The sequence below is a fragment of the Gorilla gorilla genome, chromosome 7 (assembly GCF_029281585.2).
Source record: "Gorilla gorilla gorilla isolate KB3781 chromosome 7, NHGRI_mGorGor1-v2.1_pri, whole genome shotgun sequence".
Lineage (NCBI taxonomy): Eukaryota > Metazoa > Chordata > Mammalia > Primates > Hominidae > Gorilla > Gorilla gorilla.
This window is the reverse complement of record NC_073231.2, coordinates 30,239,085-30,261,513: the sequence shown is the minus strand read 5'-3', so window position 1 is coordinate 30,261,513 and position 22,429 is coordinate 30,239,085. Positions and strand designations below refer to the sequence as shown.

The following is a 22,429-nucleotide window of genomic DNA, read 5'->3' as shown; positions in this document are numbered from 1 at the left end:
CACTGTGCCCTGGTCAGTGGTAGTGGTGGAAGCGGGCTGGGCAACCCCGGGCCGGGTTTGGGATCGGCTGGAGTTCCCGCCGGGCCTCTTGTGGTAGATTTCCAGTAACTCCACTTGGAGTTACTGAGTGAAAGCCCTGGAACGACTCCTAGTCTGGGCGAGGGACCACCAGAGGGTCCAGCGGCTCATTTCCGGGGTGCTTCCTGGCACCCAGGCACCTGCGGTGATGCGTGGGCGTTTCTTCCTCCCGGGAGGTTGCTCTCTTAGGAGTTCTCGTGTCGGGGGAGTTTCTCAGGTCAGAAGGAACTACCTGGAAGAAAGATCAGTCCAGTTCCCACCAGCGTTAGGAGGGGCAGGGAGAGGACCCGCTGGGAGATCTGGAGTGTGGAGCAACAGCTGGATTCTGATGTTCACGTCGTGAAAGGTTCAGTCTACTGGCGTTCCTGCACCTTTCCCATCTTCCTTTCAGAGACCAATCCATTCCACCTTGAGTCCTGTGCATTCCCCCCGCCCCACCCTTTTTTTCTGCCTGACTAGAAGAAAGTTTAAAAAATGAGAAGAATTGCATCTACCCTTATTCTTTCAACAAATGTTTATTGAGTGCCTAACGTGTGCCCGGTATCGGTTGGGTGCTGGGGATCCCACCGCAGACAAGAAAGGATATAAATAGGAAACTCTGGGAAGAGTGTGGCTATTTTATTATGAAAATTTAAATGTCTGCTCCATACATGCTTTTCTTCCTCCAAAAATCTTTGATTGGAGGGAAAGTCTCAATTCTTCCTTACTTGGCTATTGCTTTAGTCAATGTCTCCTAACTCCAGACTTACTAGCTTTGGGTAATTGCAGGTTATCTGATTTAGTGTGTACTGTTTTACGGGCAGCTCCCTGAAGCCCTGTCTCCCTCCCCAACTCAGTCAGGAAGAAACCATAACAATCAGACATGTTTGTTTTGGTTTTGACCAAGTATCAAAACAAACTTTCCAAATGCCAGTGGCTTCAGCTGAAAGCAATGGAGGCTTCCTTGCTGGAGTAGCTGGGGGGAAGGCATTGGGAGGAGTAAGAAGATAGATACTCCAATATCTCAGGGACGTTTGATAGATTTGTTCAGAAAGAAAATACAGTTCTGAGATGTAGTTCATATAATACCTAGATTTAAATAGAATGCTTTGATTAGGTTGGTTAGTTGAAGGGAGGTTTTTCTTTTTATGCCTTTGTTTGGAGAGATTACCTCCTGAAAAGGAAAGAAAACAAAAAACTGATCCACATTGTCTAATGAATTATACCTACCATTTTAAATAATACTTGCATGCCCCATCCAGCTGTAGTTAAGACTGACATTTTTATTTTTAAGCCCAATCAAATCCTCCTCATTTTATGCTGTTTAAGTAGCAGCATCAATTTTTAAAGCCTCTAGTTTAGTCTGCATTAGTAACACAATATAAAAATTTAATGTACTGTAAGTTCTCTGCATTGGAGACCTGGGAAGATGCTCTACTGTTTTCTTCCCAAACTACAATTTAAAATAAATATTAATTATGTGTAAATAAATGATCCATTGGATGGATACTGTCTGCAGCATACGTGTGTGTGTGTACACGTGTGCAGATGAGATGGGTAATGGCAAATATTAGATGCATCCAAAAGGGAAGTTCTCATTCAATCTGTCAGTTAGAGCTGGTTGATACTCCAGGAAGGGGGAAAAGTTCCTTCTCTTACATTTTAAGAGCCAGTTGTAGCAGTCAATGATTGAGAGATGAATCAGGTGCCCTGTTTCTCAAGGGTTATTGCATATACTTAGTTTCATTTGCATAGTGTTATTTGGCATACCTGGGCACTTCCCCGGATGGTTTTATCTTCCGTAATCTTTAGTAAAAGCCTCATAAATCTGTGTTTAGCTTTGAATGGGGAACAAAGCAGAGACAAAATAAATCTCTTTAGGAATAACTTTTTTTTTCTCCCTTCCCCAGTGGTCTCTGTTCCTTTCTTCCCTGCTTTGGTTCATTTTGCCAATTATTAGCAAGGAGAAATCTAGTTGTTATGTCGCTGCCAGCCACCCCTGAGCCCTCAATGCTCAGAGGGTTAAAAGATATTATAATTTGAACAGAAGTCGTCTCAAGGCCTACAGCTGGCTAATAACAGAGTTGTATTGAGCTCGAGCAAACCCCACAGCTGTGACTTTTCGCCACAAGGCGCAGGCTAGACAGGGCCCTAATCAGATGGGCCAGCCGGGCAGTGGGGCCAGTGTCTTTATCGGCCAGATGGTGTGAATTTAGACACTTTTGTTATGCAATCGCAGGGAGGAGTTGGGGAGAAGAAAACAAAACAAAAGCCACCATGCTGTGCGCTTATTTGAGTTTGAAATTAGAGACAGATTTTTGAAAGTTGAAGGTTGAATTTTAAAAACTATTTCGGAGGGGAAAGGGACACACTCGCTTGTTGTGAGCTGGAGTTTGGCTGACGGGACACTCTCCGTCCAAGACTGGGGTTTTTTCCCCTTCCCCAGCCATCTTTTATTCCTCTTTTTCCCTTTCTGAAAAATGCAGGTATGATTCAGGATTGTGATAAGAGTTCTCATATTTCCCCACCTCCCTCTTCCAACTTGTTTTATTTTTTCTCTCTCCTTCAAAGACTCCGGGTGGAGATGGGGAGAATAAATTGAGAGTGTTTCAAGTAAAAGGTTCTCCAAATAAGTACTAGAATAAAATAAACCAAACCAAGCCAGAAAGAAACAGTGGAACAGCTTTCATTTTCATTCATTAGGAAAAAAGAGCACCTCTGAGTCTCTCTGGGGTTGTTACGAACACAGTCTTAACCTATTGCCAAGCTCAGTTTCCTCTTCTCTTTGTTTTATTTATTTTTTTATTACTTTTTTTTTTTAATCTTAGAGTCATTTTTAGTTTTAGAAAACACTTATCAGGAACTTCAGACTTGCTTGTTGGAGAATAATCCTAAAAGCCTTTTAACTAAAGTAGCTGAACCTGAAGTTGGTCACTCAGGCTTTGTTTACACAGCAAAGGGAAGGCAGAATTGAGTTTATCATCTGAGTAATTCAGGGACCTGGTTTCTTAGCTGTTCCACACTGTTTGGGGAGTGTAGGTTCACAAACATCTCAGGTTCTCCACTTCCCATTGCTTGTGCTAATATTGCTGGCAGGAGGACTGAATGCCGTTAAAAACAAAGAAGGACTAGAACATATTAGTGAGAACTTTTCTAAAAAAAAAAAATAATTTGCTTTGGCCAACTGAACAGACCCAGAAAAAAATTTAAGATGGGCTCAAATGGGGCTAATTCAACCAAGTTCTATTATTTTTATACCTTTACTATTATAGTTCAATGGCCAAGTGAGTGTGTTCTATGTATGTTTTGTGCTGAATATCAACATTAGAGATGATATTTAAATATGTTACTGTTGGAAAATGGAGGATTGGATCCTAAAGTTTATCTGCATTTTTCTTTGAATATCATTTCCTCCCAAGTTCATTCCCTACATTATACTACACTGGCACCAGGCTTACATTTTTATCTGTTTTCTTTTCCTCCAGAGGAAATCCCCACGGAAGGCAGCTGAATTCAGCTGAACAATTTTGCAAACTTACTCAGCCCCCTCAGAATCATTCCTACCCAAACTAAACAGATTGGCACATTCTGACAGTGTGTGCTCTTGTAATTAAATTGTACCCGGCATTGCGCACATATTTGGGGTTAGGTTGACATGCTGGTGATGTCAAAGGGGAGAGTCTTGCTTGAAGGTCTGTAGGTAGCTGGCATGTATGGGTCTTTTGAAACTGTTGCTAAGAAAAATGGTTTGCCTGAGCTGCAAAGGTATTACGTTGACATAAGCAATATTCTAGAAACAGGAAAGGTGGGAGAAATGGGTAGGGGGTAGGGATTTGGGAAGAGAGACAAGGGCTTTAGGAGGTGGGAGAGCAGCTGGCCTGCATTTTTATTGGTGTTAATCTTGGGATGGATTGAAATTTTAAAAGTTAAGACCTAATATAATTTCAAAGGCCAAATATTATTTCAGAAAGTCCCAGTGGCAAACTCTGGTATTTAAGAAAGTTGAGACCATTTTTCTTTTCCTTCCTACTAATTTGATTAAATTTCTTAAAACCTCATTGTGCCCATTTGCTGCAAATGTTTAAGCATCTCTCAAGTATATTTTACTTTCTGAGGATGGTAGACTTACTCACTTGCAAATCCACACACCCATGAAAGAGGTGGGTTTAAAAAGTTTTAAGATATTTATTTGTTTATGTTTAATTCTGTGGAGAACCAGAGAGGGCAAATGAGCTGCAGAGAGCCACAGAGCTAGGACTGGGGCTTGGCATGGTGGCATACACCTGTAATCCTAGCACTTTGGGAGGCCGACGTGGGCAGATAGCTTGAGCCTAGGAGTTCGAGATCAGCCTGGGCAACACAGCAAGACCCTAACTCTACCAAAATGAAAAATAAAAAATTAGCCAAGTGTGGTGGTGTGCACCTGTTGTCTCAGCTACATATGGGAGTCTGAGAAAGGAGGATCATTTAAACCTGGAAGGTTGAGACTGCAGTGAGTCATGATCATGTCACTGCATTCCAGCCTGAGCAACAAAGGGAGACCCTGTCTCAAAAAAAAAAAAAAAAAAAAAAATTCTAAGACTGGGTTGGTGCTAGGCCATTGGGTTCCTGCTGTCACATGACTTCCCTTTTTCCTTATGTTATCACCACTTTCAAAGGGTGCTCATGGAATCCCCTAGCCTCATGGACTTAAACCTAGAAGACACTCTAGAGAGAATCAAATCCAACACTTTCACTTTATTCATAAGAAAGAAAAAGCCCAGAGGGGTTAAAGACATTTGACTAAATTTGTGAAGCTGGTTGGTGACAGCTTGGACACCAGAACGCTGATTCCCAGTTCAGCAATCTTCCTAAGGTATCATGTCAAACTTATGCTACAGAAAAACTACCATGGGCAGGGCAGTGTTCACATACAGTTTGGTTATTGTTAGTGTGCTTACTCCTTAGGCATATTCTCCAATCAGTATGGATAATAAAGATTTTTTAAAAAGCCATGTCAAGGCTACATCCTTAGCCAACTATAGTTGATAGTGGACCATGTACCTGAGATGAGCTGAGAGGTATTCAGAAGTCTGTAGCCCTGATAGGCGGCAGATGGGCTACCTGGTGGTAAGGGAGTGAATTCGCAGTGCTTCTTACCAGCAAGCTTCCTTTGCCCTTCTCACATTTGTCTAGGTATTTTCGAACAGATACCTTTGGATTGGAGTGTTTTGCACCCCTCTCAGGTCCTAGGGAGTACTTTCTGTTTGTTGTAATTGCCCCAGGGGATCTTCTTTATCTCCCTCTCAGCTAATCCTATCAGCATTTATTGAGGTCTTTCTATCAGGTACCCAGCACAAGACGGACGTCTTGGAAAGTGGAGTTTTCAGAGCTGGGACTTACAAACAGTGGGATACCATTTCTGTTTCAGACTTGGTGAAAATTATTGGAGCTACCATCCAACAGCTCCTTGCTTCATTTTCCTCGTATTTTAAAATGTATACCATAGTTCTGGTCTTCCTACTTCATCTGAAAAATGATGGAAATAAGTGAATGAATAAATGTTTATAAAGTATAGCAAGATCTCTGGAGAAAGATGTTATGTAAATAAGGTTTATAGTAATCCTGGCAGCCACTTGCAGTCTATTTTACATATTTTCCTTCCTCTCGTTTCTTTAATTATTTACTGAGCCACAAATATCTAAAATATCATAAAATCATTGAATATCAATCTGGAAGTGACCTTATCCATCTTAATATCCAACCTTCCGTGGTTCCGATTACAAATATGACTCATGGGAAAGTTGTGATTTGCTGAGAATTAGCCAGCTTCTAAGTCACAGAGTGAGAATTTGAGTATATTTTGGCTTCAGGTTCAGTGTTTTTTATTTTTTATTTTATAAAACATGGTCATAAATCCTGCCCTCAAGTAGCTTATAGTTGGGAAGCTACCTTAGGCAGATTCATTTTTTTTTTCTTCAACTTTTATTTTAAGTTCAGGGGACCATGTGCAGGATGTATAGGTTTGTTACATAGGTAAACATGTGCCATGGTGGTTTGCTGCACAGATCAACCCATCATCTAGGTATTAAGCCCAGCATCCATTAGCTATTCTTCCTGAGGTTCTCCCTCCCTGCACCACCCCTCTGACAGGCCCCAGTGTGTGTTGTTTCCCTCCAAGACAGATTCACAAAGATGAATGTTCTTGTGGCCAGGCACTACAGCTCATGCCAGTAATCCCAGCACTTTGGGAGGCCGAGGTGGGCAGATCACCTGAGGTCAGGAGTTTAAGACCAGCCTGGCCAACATGGTAACAACCCATCTTTAGTAAAAATACAAAAATTAGCTGGGAGCGGTGGCACACACCTGTAGTCCCAGTTAGTCAGGAGGCTGAGGCAGGAGAATTGCTTGAACCCAGGAGGCAGAGGTTGCGGTGAGCCAAGAAGGAGGCATCAAGCCATTGTACTACAGCCTGGTGACAGAGCCAGACTCTGTCTGGGGGGAAAAATGTTCTTGTCATGTGCTCATTGCATTTTCTTGATTTAATGAATTTCTTTCACTCTTGGTTCCTTCCCAATCTACAGTCGATGCTGCGAAAAGAAAAGCTGTGGAAACCGAAATGAGACTCCATCGGACCCAGTCATAATTGACAGGTAGGGGGAAAAAGTGATTTTTCAATCATTTTTGGTTCCTTTTCTTCATGAACCTCAACTCTGAGTACTGATCCATGGAGCTTTGCTGTCAAGTTGGTTTCATGTTATTTCAACTCACTAAGCTCATCCAACAAAGGCCTCCTCATGCTGGCCTTTCTTGGAAGAAGCCAGAATCTTCCTTTGGAACACGTGTCTCTAAATCTGTGGTGGAGTCTTTTCCAGGTGCACCAGCTTCAGCCTAATAAGTAGTATGTGCAGGATATAAGCAATGGCACCTCTCCTTTCGGGCAGGGTATGGTCTCAATCAGTTTTCTAGAAGAAGCAATGTGCCCCAAGTTAAGTGGCACCCACTTTATTATTCTCGATGATTGCTGCTTGGCTGGAAGATTATCAATTCAGATTATGGTTTAGGGGATTATGGCAAGCTCTCTGCTGTGTTCAGGGAGATTCCTTTCTACCATGGAGGATTGCATTCTGTGTTCTATGTTATATTCAGAATGGGAAAGATTCTTTGGGACAAGACACTAATTCACTGAAATGTGATTTAGGCATCCTCAGCTGTCTGTTTTTTGTGATTGGAAACAGAACTTACAAACCAATGAAGAAATACCAAATTAACTTCCAGAAATCATGTAATTTTTAAGAAACCCCATATTCCCATCCCTAATTTTTTTCTCTTTCGTTAAAAAACGGAATAATTCCCTATTGCTTCTTTCTTTGGGTTTTCACATTTCTAGCCAGGTCCTGAAATGGATTGGAGAGACCACAGTCTCCAAAGTTGTTATTCCAATATTCCAATGAATTCTCAGTTGGGAGAATGGAACCTCTGGCATTCTTCCCAGAAAGCCAGCTTGGTTTCTTCGTGGAAAGTATAGCATAGCCTAGGAACTGAGGAGGCTGGAATTCTGATCTTGTCCTAGCTTCTGATCTTGGACAAAGTACTCAGCATCTTTGTTCTTCAATAATATAATGGTGGGTTAGGGGGTACAGTCACTGCTGTAGGCTTCAAGAGGCTACTGAAATATCAATGGCAGCTTTGCAGTGTTCTCTGAGATGCTTGAAGAGGATGATGGGCAAATATAAAATGTTTGTTGGATGTGTATAGTGTCTTTGCCATTTTAGAAGGTTCCAGTGAGCTGCGTTTTAGGGAGCTATTGGGGTTGCTCTGGTCTTTTTGAAAGTACAGAGAAGCTTAAATATATAGAGTTGCAAGGACTCTTTGGAGTCAGTCATTTTCCTCATCTAGCTGAAAAATCTGAACCCTGAGCGGTGGCATGACTTGCCCGTGGTTGTGCAGCTGGTTGGGCAGAGCTGGCATTAGAACACAGCTGTCCTTACTTCCAGGCTGGGTGCCGTAACTCACGCCTGTAATCCCAGCACTTAGGGAGACCGAGGTGGGCAGATCACTTGAGGTCGGGGGTTTGCGACCAGCCTGGTCAATATAGTGGACCCCAGTCTTTACTAAAAATACAAAAATTAGTCAGGCATGGTGGCACATGCCTGTAATCCCAGCTACTTGGGAGGCTGAGGCAGGAGAATCGCTTGAACCCAGGAGGCACAGATTGCAGTGAGCCAAGATCACGCCACTGCACTCCAGACCGGGCGACAGAGAGAGACAGTGAGACTCTGTCTCAAAAAAAAAAAAAAAAAAAAAAAAAAGGAACACAGCAGAGCTGTCCTTACTTCCAGACTGTGCTTCTCTCCATGGCCACAACCTCATTCTCCCAGCACTTTTTCTGTCCTAACTGATGAGTTGGATCTGTTCATTTCTGTGTTTCCCAGGGATTCTCTGGGAGACTGGATGCATATGAGAGCAGCCTAGACCCTGTCCTTTCCGGCCTGTGGATTGAGCTCACTAATCTTGATCTAGTCTTTTCCACTATCTTTAGCTTCTCTTTTAAGAAGGTACTCTAACCTCATGACTGTTACATCCTTTTTCGTAATAAACACCCTGTAAACCAGCTTTAGAAATGTTTGCAAATCTGTAAACACTCACCTGCACCTTGCTTCTCATAAGTACACACCTTAATGGCTCTGCACTAAGCAGGAGCTCTTACTTTAAAGAACTACATCTCACTACATTCACCGATAAAGTTGAATATGCTCATGTTTTCTTCCTATGTAATACACATATTACAAGTACAAAAGAAAGTATCTTTGCGTCTGTAGAAAGAAAAGATTTTCATATTAGGCGCCTTCATAGTTTGTGCTAGCATGCTTTAAATTCTTCTGAGAAAGTGGAAATCGTATCTTGGCTGCAGATTATGAGTTTTATGTGACTGTGGCATTTATTTTTACTATCCTATGCGCAATAAAATAGCCCAGTGATGTCTCTGCCTCACTTGAAATGTGCGTTACTTCCAAAATGTTGCATGTCTACACATGGAAACATACATACCAAAGGGTACTGTAAATTGTCCAGTATCAGGTTTTAAGTGAGCCCACCTTAATATAAACAGATCCATTTGTTTGGCTTGCTTATTGTAGGGCTTTTTTTTTAAATTTAAATTTTAGGGTACATGTGCACAACGTGCAGGTTTGTTACATGTGCCATGTATACATATACATGTGCTGCACCCATTAATTCATCATTTAACATTAGGTATATCTCCTAATGCTCTCCCTCCCCCCTTCCCCGACCCCACAACAGTCCCCGGTGTGTCATGTTCCCCTTCCTGTATGATGAGTTCATGTCCTTTGTAGGGACATGGATGAAGCTGGAAACCATCATTCTCAGCAAACTATTGCAAGGACAAAAAACGAAACACTGCATGTTCTCACTCATAGGTGGGAATTGAACAATGAGAACACATGGACACAGGAAGGGCTTTTGTTTTAAGATAAGAGTTCTCTCACTGAAACCTTGTCTCATCACTCCTGAATGTCTTTCGGGTTTACCTTAGCCTTCTTGCCTTCATTTTCAGAAGTAAAATGGCATGAAGCAACCTGAGCACCATAGTGGGATCCCATCTCTACAAAAACTAAAAAAGCTAGCCAGGTGTGGTGGTGCACACCTGTGGCCCTAGATACTCAGGAGGCTGAGGTAGGAGGATCACTTGGGCCCAGGAGGTGGAGGCTGCAGAGAACTGTGATCGTGCCACTATATTCCAGCCTGGATGACAGAGGGAGACCTGTCTCAGAAAAGAAAAGAAAAAAAAAAGGGCATAAAGTCAGGTTTCCATTTGTTGAAGGTGGGAATGGTGCTTACGGTATCCAGGGGTTTGGATCAGCCTTGCTTCTGGTCTCTGCGTCCATCTGCCAACTCCGTGAGTTCCCTCACAAGCCCCAGATGGGTGCAATGTAGTCTATTTTGGATTTCCTCTGTGTAAATATAGAACTCTGTTCCTTGTCCTTGTTCCTATAATGCCAACTAATTATCTCCTCCCCCTTCTCACCTAACCTTACCAGATGCAGTTAATTTACACTGTCTGTCTTTGCGTTTTCTCACACAACAGGCACGCTCCACTCTGGCTCAGAAGAAGTCTGTTTATTCCCTTGAAATGTGCATGTTCCAGGGAGAGGGAGAGGATGGTTCCCCAACTTTTCACCACCAAGGACCCCTTAAGCTTCTTCCTTGGTGAACACAGGGTTTTGCAGGACTTTGCCTTCCAAACTGCTATGGACAAATAATAATGCAGCTATAATTCCATTTTTATTAATCAAAAACTTATAACAAAATGGGAAGGAAAAACTTCTCCTCTCAGAAATGCCCTTGATACCATCAATGGCCAATTAAGAGTTTTTGATTGGGATGAGATAACCAGTGTTACCACACTGACTTGGGAGACTTCCAGCTCAAACACAAAACAACTTGGCTTTCTGGTGAGTCCATGTGACCATATCCCAGCAGATCTTCTGTTTCTAATAGGCTGCTTGAAATATGAAAAATCGCTTTCACTACTTTGTGGCCCTTTAATTGAAAACCACTGGAGTTTACAATAGGAGATCCTCCATTAAGGACTTAGTTCTCCACTTCTCAAGACTTAGCCCCAGAGTTGGAGTTTTTTCCCCCAATACTAAATTACTCCCTGCCTTAATCTCTCTAGAAACATAAATTTATTTTCTATTTTCATTTTTCTGTTCAGTATGCTTTTGTGAATTCTTGGGCAACTATGCCCCTCTCCAAAAGGCTAGACCAAAACACAGCCTAGCAGGACTTGCTGCTGAATCAAGGGTCTCCTGATTAATTTTTAGTGTAGAAATCCAAAGTCCCCATCAGGGGAAAAAACCACAAAACAGAACAGAACAAAACAGAAACACTAATGAAACATCATTCTTACTGTGGCCTTCAGCTGAGCTCTTGTCTATAAAGGCCTGTGTGGTAAATAAAAATAAAAGGCTCAAATGGATTTGCATTTGTGTTTTAGAGGGAAGCTCTAATTCAAACTTGGTTGTTATGGGCTGTGTTCTTTTCAAACTCTCTTCTCTATCTGGCAGGTTCTCTGACGATCCAGTGAGCCTCTGGGGGGCTCAGGATAATCTGGTGATCTGTGAGAAGAGGACTTTAGGGACAGTCTGACTAATGTGGGAGAAGGAAGATGAGTCCCTATTGTTCCTGTCCTTGTCAGCCCCATAAAAAGTCAGATGGATAGAGAGGGCAATAATTTATTTTGAATCTTCGTAGGCTACCCATGTGCGTACTGGTAGGGTATTTTCTAGTAAATAAATAAAGAGGAGGTCCAACCTATTTCTCACACGCTAAATATCCCAGTCTTTTGTCCCTGGACGTTGGTCTCATATATTTCTGAGCTCTGTTCCCAGGAGGACCATTTGAAGTGTTGATGTGTTTTTGTTTATTTTCTTTCTTGAGAAACCAAACAAACAACAGAATGACCTTCATTCAAAAGGTTTATTCAAAAAGATCTGAATAAACTGAAGTTTATTTGCCCATGAAGGGTTCTCCTGACACCATTTTCTTTTTTTTAAAATTAATTGTGGTAAAATACATATAAAATTTACCATCTTAGCCATTTTAAGTGTGTAGTTCGGTGGCATGAAATACATCCACATTGTTGTGCAACTATCACCACCATTCATTTATATAACTCTTTTCATCTTGCAAAACTAAAACTCTGTACTCACTGAACAATTCCCCACTACCCGTCTCCTACCCCTACAAGCACATGGAAACCACCATTGTATTTAATGTCTCTATGAAGTTGACTACTCTAGACACCTCACGTAAATGGAACCAGGTAGTATTTATCTTTTTGTTTCTGGCTTATTTCACTTAGCATCACCTCAAGGACTCTCCATGTTGTAGCATGTGTCAGAATATCCTTTCTTTTAAAGGCCAAATGATATTCCGTTGTATGGATGAACCACATTTTGTTTGTATATTCATCTGGCAATGGGTTGCTTTGACCTTTTGGCTACTGGAAATAATGTTGCTGTGGACATGAGTATATGAGTACCTGTTTGAGTCTCTGCTTTCAATTCTTTGGGGAACATACCCAGAAGTGGAATTGCTGGACTAGATGGTAATTACATTTTCATTTTTAAAAGGAACTTCCATATTGTTTTCTATAGCAACTGTACCATTTTGCATTGCCACCAGCGTAAAATGCTACTGCTATTTTACATTGCTGCCAATGTAAAATAGTACAGTTGCTGTAGAAAACAATATGGAAGTTCCTTATTGTTCTTCCATATTGTACATAAGCACAAGCAAGGCTTCCAACTTCTCCACATCCTTACCAATCCTTGTTTATATTTTATTTGATTTTATTTTTTTGATAGTAGTCATCCTGATGGGTGTGACTCTTGTTTTCTTCTTCCACAATCTTGGTGTGGGCATTGTCATCTGCTGGTCTCACCTCTGGTCCAGGCTTGTCATTGGCCCTTCTCCTGCTGTCTAACACAGTCTCTTCCCGCCTTTCTCTGCCTCATGAAGTAACTTGTTCTACTGAAGCATATGTTTGGATCTACTTTCCTCTGGGCCGTACTTGTTCTTTCTGTCTCTCAAGTGTATTTCTTAACTCCAGTGAAGTGCGATTTGTGGGATGGAAACTTTTAGAGAATCATGGTAGAGATAGAATTTGGGTAGTAGTTGGAGTTGAGCTGCAGGTGAGATTTATATCTACAAGGTGACCTATGTCTGCAAGGTGACCATTACCTCCCATTCCTCGGAAATGGGTAAACCAGATATATCAGTAGTGTTATCTCCTGAGTGAAGATTTCTGGCTCTGAGAAGGATAGATAAAACCAATAATAACATTTATCTAACAGTTAATTGGCACTTATTGTATGTTGGGCATTGTGCTATGACATTTGTGCTAGTAAAATCATCTTAATTCTCAATGGTTGATAAAAGTCTCAAGTTTGAAGGAGTTATGTAACTCAGCCAAGGTCACATAGCCAGTTTGCTTGTGAAACTGGAATTTAGTCAATAGGTAGAAATTACAGAGAGAAAGATTTTGGTGTAATAGGAAGAAAAACTGCAGAGTTAAGAGCTGTGAAGATGGAAGGGCCTGGTGGGTGTGATCTGGAAGAACTGATAAGAACACTGGAGGGGGAATCTGTTATTGTGGAAGGAGTGGGTGCTGTTGGCCCCTGAAGTAGCATTTAACTTGAGATTGTGTGAGTCACATTCAACTGTGTGACAGATTTGACAGAATGTCCGTCCTCGGTGTGACTGAGGAGTGGATAGTGCAGTGCAGCAAAAAGGGCCTCGGATTAGGACCAGAAGACCTGTGTTGGGCCCAAGAACATTTCACTAGTTAGCTATCTAATGTTACAGAGGTCAAGAGCCTCCTCTCTGTGACTCAGTTCCCCTATTTGTAAAATGAAGTGCCTTGTGTTCATGGGTGACTAATACATTACCTTCCAATTCTACTTTCTCTGATTCTTGCTGAGGCCTCAAGTTTGGGGGTCAGGTGTGCTAATTCATCCCTGCTCCTCAATAATTTACCAGTTATTAATATATATGTCTTCTCTGTCCAGACTCTTCATCTCCAGTATGGGAGAACCCAGTACTGTGAAGAGCCCACAGAAACCTGGCCCCAGGCTATTAAAAAAAATTTCTTTTTGAGACAGGGTCTTGCTCTGTTGCCCAGGTTGGAATGCAGTGGTGCAATCATAGCCCACTGCAATCTCAAACTCCTGGGCTTAAGTGATCCTCCCGCCTCATCCTCCCAAGTATCTGGGACTACAGTTGTGCCACTATGCCGGGCTATCTTTTAAATTTTATTTTTTTGTAGAGACAGGGTCTCACTCTGTGCCCAGTTTGTTCTCAGGAATTCCTGGCCTCAAACTATCCTACTACCTCAGGCTTCCACAGTGTTGTTATTACTGGTGTGGGCTGCTGCACTCAATGTATTTTTTTTTTAAGTGAAAATTTCATTCTCTCAGGGAGGGTTTAGATTTTCTCAATAAAAACCACAGATTATCTATCCAATGTGAATGCATCATTCTTTCATGATCTCATTTCGTTGTTTCCTAGCAAAACCTTTGTTAGTTTCTTGGCCATTTCAGGGAATTACAGGTAAGATAAAGGACTCTGCAGCTGGGAAAAAGTGTCCCTATGGATTGAAGCTCTTCATTGGAGGACAGTGGAGCCAAGTGGTAAAAAAGAAACAAAATTTTGTTTGAGAAAATGACTCTCCTCCTCATGATTGCAGAGGTGGTGCTGGAAAGTTCACTCATGTAATTGGGTTAGTATTTAAGAATTACACTTATTCTGCTTGCCTGGCCAGCTTCCTGACACTGGAGTTTTAGGATTTGATGCAAACTAGCTTACTCGTGTATAAATGGGCTCGTTCCATCATTCATTCACTTGCTAAGTCCTTATGTTATTCAGTCATCAAGCAAAAAATATTGGTGAATGGCAGTGAGAGATCAGCAGGGAATACAATAGGCATGGTTCCCGCTCTCATGGAGCATACAGCGTAAATAAGCGCACAAAAAATACGTATTCACAAAATACAAAAAGCGCTCCAAAGACTAGGTCAATGGATGGTACCTGGGTCCCAACATTCGAATCCCATCCTTTCTTTCTCTGTGAATCCCCCTGTCCGGAACACAGATCTTGAATTTTTCCTCTTTTCTCCCTTTGTATACACTATTTCCACCTGGAATACCCACCACAAGCACTCTGCCAATATAAATCCTATCCCTTTTTCAAGACCTAGTTCAGATTCTACTTCCTCAAAGATATTAATTCTTGTAGTGAAAATCTTTTCCCTTGACATTTATCACAAATTCTTAGTCTTGTTCAGGGGTATGGGCATTATTTATTTATTTTACCTATTTCGTGCTTGCTTTACATTTCCAATTGTATTATAATTCTTAGATATCAGACATCACATGGCATTTAAATCTTGATGCCAATATTTATTAGCTGTGTGATGGTGTTAATAATACCTCTCCCCTTAAGTTCTTGTGCTAAATACATTAATGTAAGGTGCCCACATAGTGCATGATACAACAGATGCTTTAAAAAAAGTCAGGGCAATTATCCTGTATCTCACATTGCATCTTTGTAGTGGCTTGGATGCTACAGACACTCCATAGATATTAATTCACAGATTAATCTCTGACTGCCAAGCATTGAAGAGTTTGGGTGATTGAGTCTATTGCCAGTTCATATAGGACCATTCCTGTGACTTCCTGCATTCTACAACCTCTTAGCGATCTTATGTCCAGTGGCAGATAGGTACAGAACAGGCCCAAGAACAGATATCTAGGGTTGTAAAGCAGAATAAAATTCTTACTTATATTTAGTAAATATTTATCAAGGGCCTATTATGTCATGGACCTTGCATGGGGTCTTAGGGATAATAAGATTGAGTAAACAGAAGGCTTTCCCATTAAGAGCTTGGAGTTTATGTGGAAAAACAAAGGATGTGTAGATATGACTAGGATGCTATGCAAAATGCAAAAAGTACCATAAAAGAGATAAAAGGATAAGCACTCTGGAAGATCTGAAGTGCGGAGATAATTTCCATCATGGCAGAGATAGGTGGGGTGATGGCTATACCTCGAATATTTACAAATTGGGGCAGAATGGCCTTCTAGGAAGAAAGTGTGTTGGAAAAGGCACCTGGAAAGGAAAGAATTTCCTAAACCTGCACATAGTTTTAGAGGTACTTGGGTACATGTGACGAGAGACAGTAAGAGAAGTTGGAGAGATTATTTGGGCCCAGATTTTGGAGGACTTTACATGCCCATACAAAAGTATTTTGACATTACTTTGTTAGTGATGGAAGATGTAGAAGGATTTTGAGTTGTGCCATTTCATGATCAGGCTGGTATTTTGGAGACAGAACTTTGAGGATGGATTGGAACACAGAGAATGGAAGTAGGGGAACCTGCTAGAAAGTTTTTTCCCTGCCAGATACTCTGGTATCAGCCACTGGAGGGAAAGGTCCTTTTTCTCACCTCTTCACACCCTGCTTCCCGTCCCCCAGCACACTCACCACTCCAAAGCTTTTGCCGATGTTGCCGCTTGTCCCCATGAGTACGTGTCTTCTTTGTTCACTGGGAAGCTCAGATTCATTGCAGGGAACTGCTGTTATACCATCTGGCAATCTGTGAATTTTTTAGTAGCCTGGATGTTTGTGAGAAAGCAGAAACTCAGGCCAGAATCCAAACCATTTATAAGTAATTCTTTAGAAAAGAGGGAGAAAGACGAAAACCAACTCACCATGACTAGCATTCTCTCATTCAAAGTGCTTGCCCAAGACCTCTGGATCAATTCCCAGTGAAAATCAGAGGACCAACTGGATGGACATGGTTATTAGAACAGATGATGCCATGCTTCAGCTTCCAGCTTCTTCCTTATGAAATTGTGTGATGTGATTAAATAGCAGATTTGCTAGGAAGTGGATGGGTCAAGGAGCAGAAGCACAGTACTCTAAAATTGTGCTGTGCTGGAAATAAGAAGTAGGTATTTGTTTTTAGAAAAGACATCTCTTTGCAAACTTATCCAGCTGGCTTTAGGAGGAACAAAGGTCGTGGAGCCTGGGAAAGATTAGGATAAGACTATATATTTATCCAAAGAGGACCTCCCAAAACTGCCAGTTATTATCTTTCTTCTTCTATTGGAGTGAACAGGGCTGGATAAGTTCTTTGGGCCTATTTTTGACCCAGCTAAGAGACTGGCATGCCAAATGGTTGGGAAATGAGACCTATATACCAAGGAGAGAAGGAAGTTATCCACAGATGATTCACAGATTTAGGATTCTACCCACTAGGGATTGACTAGATGATTTGTTTGCGAATTAGAATCTTGTAAGAATTGTTCTTTGTTGCTGTCTTCTACACATTGACCTAGAGTTGCAACTGGAGGGGACATTTGATCAGAAAGAGAAGTAGCTGAGTGATGAGAGGCTCCAAGCTTGTCAGCCAGCCTAGACCAAAGCCTATAAGGAGTCAGCATTTCATCAGTCTGGACTGGCTCATTGATGAAATGGTTGTCCTCCAAGAAGTTTTGTTGTAACCTCAAAATTTCCAGTGAAGGCAAACTTTCCTGGTCCCCTCGAGACCACCAAGGAGCTGGAGCTGGTGAGAAATGCAGCAGCTGCCCCCATTTAACAAGAGCCTTTGAGAGGGAAATAAGGGGAGAAATTCCTAACTCCATGGATGTGATGACAGAAATGGAGGAATTTGCAGAGATGGAACAAACACTTTGGGACTAGTACCTTAAAAAGCCCCTAAGTAGCCAGGACTTTTAAAACAGAGAACTCACAAGATGGCAGTGAGATGAGGGCTGGGGCTATTGTGTCTCTGAATGCTGCTATTTCCATGTAGCCCCTCCAAAAAAGCCCCAAGGTGTGGGTCTCTCTGGAGATAAATGGTGAGCTGTTTTGGTGCTTTATGCACAATTGTACAGGACATTTTTCTAATTAATTGAAAACGACGTGCACAACTCATTTTAGCTACAGACTGGAAATGTTATCCCACATTACAGAGTAGAAAACCCAATTGAAGATCAACAATTTCGGGAGCTGTGTAGCTGGCCAAAGACTCAGTTGGGATAAGAGACAAGGTCTCCAGCTCCCAGAACAAAATCGAGGTGGTCTCTGCAAGGAAAGGGACAAGAGAAACAGTGGGATTCACATAGAATAGATTGTGGCTGAATTACAAGGCTTCTAACTGGACTGAAGGCTTGGAGGATTTCCTGAAGGTCTGAGGATTCATTACCTTTCAAGCACATGGCTTGGGGCAAACTGATGGCATTTCACTTTACTATAATCAGTGATTTTGTGTGGAGCCTGTTTCTTACATGCAAAAAGTATTTTCTCACTTCAGAAGATACACATAGGAAATAGATTTCTGACACGTGAGCTGAGGACTCAAAGTGGCTGCTGTTCTTGTAGTATGATAATAACCACAGTAAAATTTGGCATCAGCACCGGTTTGCTTACTCCTCTGTCATTGATTCATTCATCCATTCATTCAATTCTTCCCTCTCATTGAATCTAGAGTTGCCATATTTAGCAAGTAAAAACTAGGATGCTACTTAAATATAAATACCAGATAAACATGAATGATTTTTTTAGTATGTATATCCAAGTTAAATTTGCATTTCAGATAAACAATCATTTTTCAGCATAAGTTTGTCCCATGCAATATTTGGGATATACCTCCACAGAAAAATAATTCATTGTTTATTTGAAATTTAAAATTAACTGAGCATCTTGTATTTTATCTGGCAAACCTATCTGAATCCTGGTTTCTTATGTGAGGAGTTGGAAAGCAGTGGCCCTTTCTCAACGTGTGGAGGGGGAAGAGAGATGTTGTGTGGCCATAACTGACTTCAGCCCCAATCAGCATATGCTATGGCTCCTTTATTTTAGTGATTTTTAAATCTTTATCTGGGGCTCATAACCTTTGCCTTCTGATCTATACAGAAGCTGATTCACACATAGGAGATTCACTTAAAAGGCAGACAGGTGAGCAGAAAGCATTATTGGGATCCATCAGCATTTTCCCCTCTTCTTTGTCAGTTTCTCCTCACAGACTCCCTCCTCATGTTCAGTCTCTTCCCTCCTTTTTTGTCACCTCTCAATGCCTTGGTCTCATGGTCTGTCTAGACCCTGCTTTATGGACTTGTCACCTCCCCTGGATTGTTTTTGCTTAGTGTCCACTGTCCAGCCCCTGTGCACTTTAATTCTGACTTCCCTAAAACCCTTTGTTTAGCATTCTCCAAGTCTCCTTCTCCAGCACTTTAAACATGTGGGATTGTTTAGGCTCGAGTGATAAATTGCACAGAGTTAAAGGTGAAGGAGAAGCTCCACTCTCTCTTCTTGGTTGTGGCTGACGCTTGAACAAGAGCCAGACTTTACTTCGATTTAACGCTAACAGTCCGCTCGATACTTACCCAAGCAAATGTAGAGTGGCTGATGCATTTTATCCTCCAGCTGGCAAGGCACGGGATGAAGAGTAACCACCCTTTAGACCTGTATCTGGATAATGTAGAGAACTGGAGAAAAAAAATCTGACTTTGAAAATGTGATGTCGTGTAGATTCAACCTACATAGCAAAAGGGACAGCAAAGTTAACCCCACCCCTGCTTCCTTTACTTGTCTTTAATCCAACACCACTGTCTCCATCCCCTTCTTTTTCCTTTGTTTACCTTTCCTCTTCCTGCCTTCAGTTTTTGGGCCTCCCTTGCTTTCTATCCCTTGCCCTGCATTTCTGGTGGGTGTCTAACCTTGATTCCTACTCAGGCGATGAGAAACATTTCTCTTAGCGACTTGCACCCCAGTGCCTTTCTCCTAAAGACCTCCCTTTCTTCTTTTCATTCCCCGATGAAGAATAAAATGCTGGTTTCACTGTAGGTGTCCCATTTATAACTCTGGGCTGGCGGTTTTCACTTCAAGTGGCGTCCATTGAGCTTGTAAATTGTATTGGATCAGCGAGCCCATAATGAGACCTCCAAACCCAAACACTGGAAGTCTGCTGGGATTTTATTGTTCATAAAGCTTCTTCCCCGGGGAGGGATAGAGTCATTAGGTGTGCACTGTGTTTAATATTTGGTCATGACAGGAAGCAGTAATTTTCTATTTTTATGGTGGCTTCTGAGTTTTTAAAGCGTTTGTCTAATTCCCATCACTGAGACTGGAAGCAAATTAACTAGACAGTGAGGAAAGCCTGAGTAAGGGCGGTTTGGGTTGGGGCACATCTTTCTTATCTTTCTCCATCCTGTGCCTGACCTGCTCCACCTTTGATGGTTGGCACCTGCCTACACATGGGCACACCTTATCCTTCTAGCCCCCTGAACTCTTCCTGTCAGGTAGAAACATTCCTTCTCTGCAGAGAAGGTGGAGCTGTGCCTCCCCACTTCTCAACCCCTGGGAAAGCAGGCAGTTTTGAGCATGATGTCCATTCTGAAGATTTTCAAATGAATCCAGCTTAAAGGTAGCTCCAAGTTGCAGTGTAAGTTCTCCCTGCCTCTTGGGGTGGGAGATGGCTTTGGCTTAGAAACTTCTGAAACAGAGACAGACCAGTTGCTCTCAGAAACCAAGCACCCAGAGACCAGGAGAGAAAGAGCTGTTGGTGAGTTTGCATGGTCACCATCAGTTGACCAGGCTGACCTGTGATGTCAGAACAAGAGGTGGGAATTTCTGAGTACATGGGCTCAGCTGCTGTCTAGTCACATCTGTACAGGGCCATAACAAGCAGATGATCCTATAGGTCCTGGGGCCAATGATCTGTTGGATTCTGGCTGCTGGCCTACCCTGACTGTGGGATTTGCAGTGCCATGGAACCAAGATTCTATGATGTAATTCCAAGGACAACGAGGAAGAAGCAGAAGTCCAATTGCTTGGATTGAGATCTATTCTGTCTGTGGAATATCTTGGTCTCTTCAGAGCGTTTTCCCTGGTAGAAAACTAACATTGAGGCTTCAGAGACCTGCTTCTTGGGGATGCCAAAGCCAACCTTTTTTTTTTTTTTTTGAGTTTTACAGGCCCAGTGGGAACCAGCTGAGCAAAATTATCATGCTGGATCTGGCCCTTAAAGCTGTGGAACTAACTCTTAGCTGTTAATCAAATGGGATGACCTTGAGAAATACTTCCTAAAAGCTTCTTGGCATTTGATGCCTAAACTTGTTGCACACTGGATAATTCCAGGGAAAGTTAAGAAACCTTGGCCTGAAGGCAGAAAGCCTGACCCAGGGAGTAAATAAAAGCCTCTCCTTTCCAAAGTGAAAATCGTGCATACCTATCCTCTGAAATAGTATGTTGCCTGCAAAGTGAGAGGATGCCTAATACCTTCCCAGTGTTTGGGGGTTCTTTGCCTTTTTTTTTTTTTTTATTATTATCATGGATCCCATTGATGGTCCAGTGAATCCTATGGACCCATAATACTAATGTGGCTTGTTTACATTTAAAATGGAAGGAAATGGTAAATGTTGGTTGGGGGTCAGTGAAAATAAGATGTAATGTTTATCCAAGTTCATGGACCTCTTCACACTCCAAATGCATGAGAAGTGCTACCAACTACACATCAGCACACGGTGCTCTTTTTCTTTCTATTCCATCAGCAGCCCTTTGTTTCTCTCTCACTTCTTTTTTTTTTTTTTTTTTTTTGAGATGGAGTCTTGCTCAGTCACCCAGGCTGGAGTGCAGTGGCACAATCTTGGCTCACTGCAACCTCCGCCTCCCGGGTTCATGCCATTCTTCTGCCTCAGCCTCCTGAGTAGCTGGGACTATAGACACCTGACACCACGCCCGGCTAATTTTTTTTTTTTTTAATTTTTATTTTTAGTAGAGATGGGGTTTCACCATGTTAGCCAGGATGGTCTCGATCTCCTGACCTCGTGATCCACCTGCCTCGGCCTCCCAAAGTGCTGGGATTACAGGCATGAGCCACCGCATCTGGCCGTTTCTCTCTTACTTCTTTACAGTCTCTCTGCTCCCTTCTACTTGCAGCCTTTTCTCTTCTTCTTTTCCTCTCATTTTATGTCTGTCTTTTTTTTCTGTCTCTCCTCCCTCTGGCTCCCATCTTCCACTCCCTAAGTTATCCAGAGCTTCTAGGGAAGCCAACTGACAGCGTGCTTGTCAGTAACTTAGCCTTGGCTGTTCTGTGGCTCTCAATGGGCCATTTGTTTGCTCCTGCGAAGGGAGAGAAAAAAAAAAAACTTTTCCAACCTATGAGGTCCGTTGTCTCCCTAGGGATCCTTGTTTGAATCTTTGCTGTAAGATTTTTTTTTCCTTCTATGAAGTACCAAAGAAATAATTGCCTTATCGTTAACAAACAGAACCTGGCTCTTATCACCCCATACCCCAGAGCCTTGGTGCGAAAGTTGGGCCGTGCCAAGTGCATGCATTAACCTGATACGCGAAACCCCCTTTCAAAGCCAGTCCTTGGAGGATGCTCATTGAGGGCGTTTTTGTCGAGAGGTGGCACAGTGAAACCACTTCTTATAGCTCTAGGTGCCAAAAGAGATTGGCTGGCATTTACACCCCTGTTACAACAAAAAAGAGTGTATTTTTCTGGGAGGAACATTTTCAGATTGTTCTAATTGTCACTGGCAATGAGCAATACTTGGAACTTGAGTCTTGCAGTGGCCTTGCTGGAGTTTCCAAGCATCCTTTGGCACAGGAGATTTTTTGGTTGTATGGGTATGCTGTGGCTGGTAAAAGCAAGCGGACTATAAAAAGGATGAGGCCTGGCTGCCCACATGGCCCTGTAAGAGGACAGAACATGCCCTAGAACTCAGACCCAACTGTCAGCATGGTTCTGCGTTTGTTTTGGGACCCCAGAGACCTCCTGTGAGGGCTCATTTGCATCTA

At 42.1% G+C, this 22,429-nt stretch overlaps 1 protein-coding gene across 1 annotated transcript in view; it reads left to right on the top strand.

Annotated features, from left to right (window-relative positions):
* The window catches only part of EBF2 (EBF transcription factor 2), a 204,677-nt gene that overhangs the window by 5,645 nt on the left and 176,603 nt on the right, over positions 1 to 22,429 (top strand). Inside the window, exon 6 of the mRNA XM_004046802.5 lies at positions 6,621 to 6,689. Coding sequence (XP_004046850.1) covers positions 6,621 to 6,689 — 69 coding nt within the window. The remainder of the gene's footprint in view (positions 1 to 6,620; positions 6,690 to 22,429) is intronic.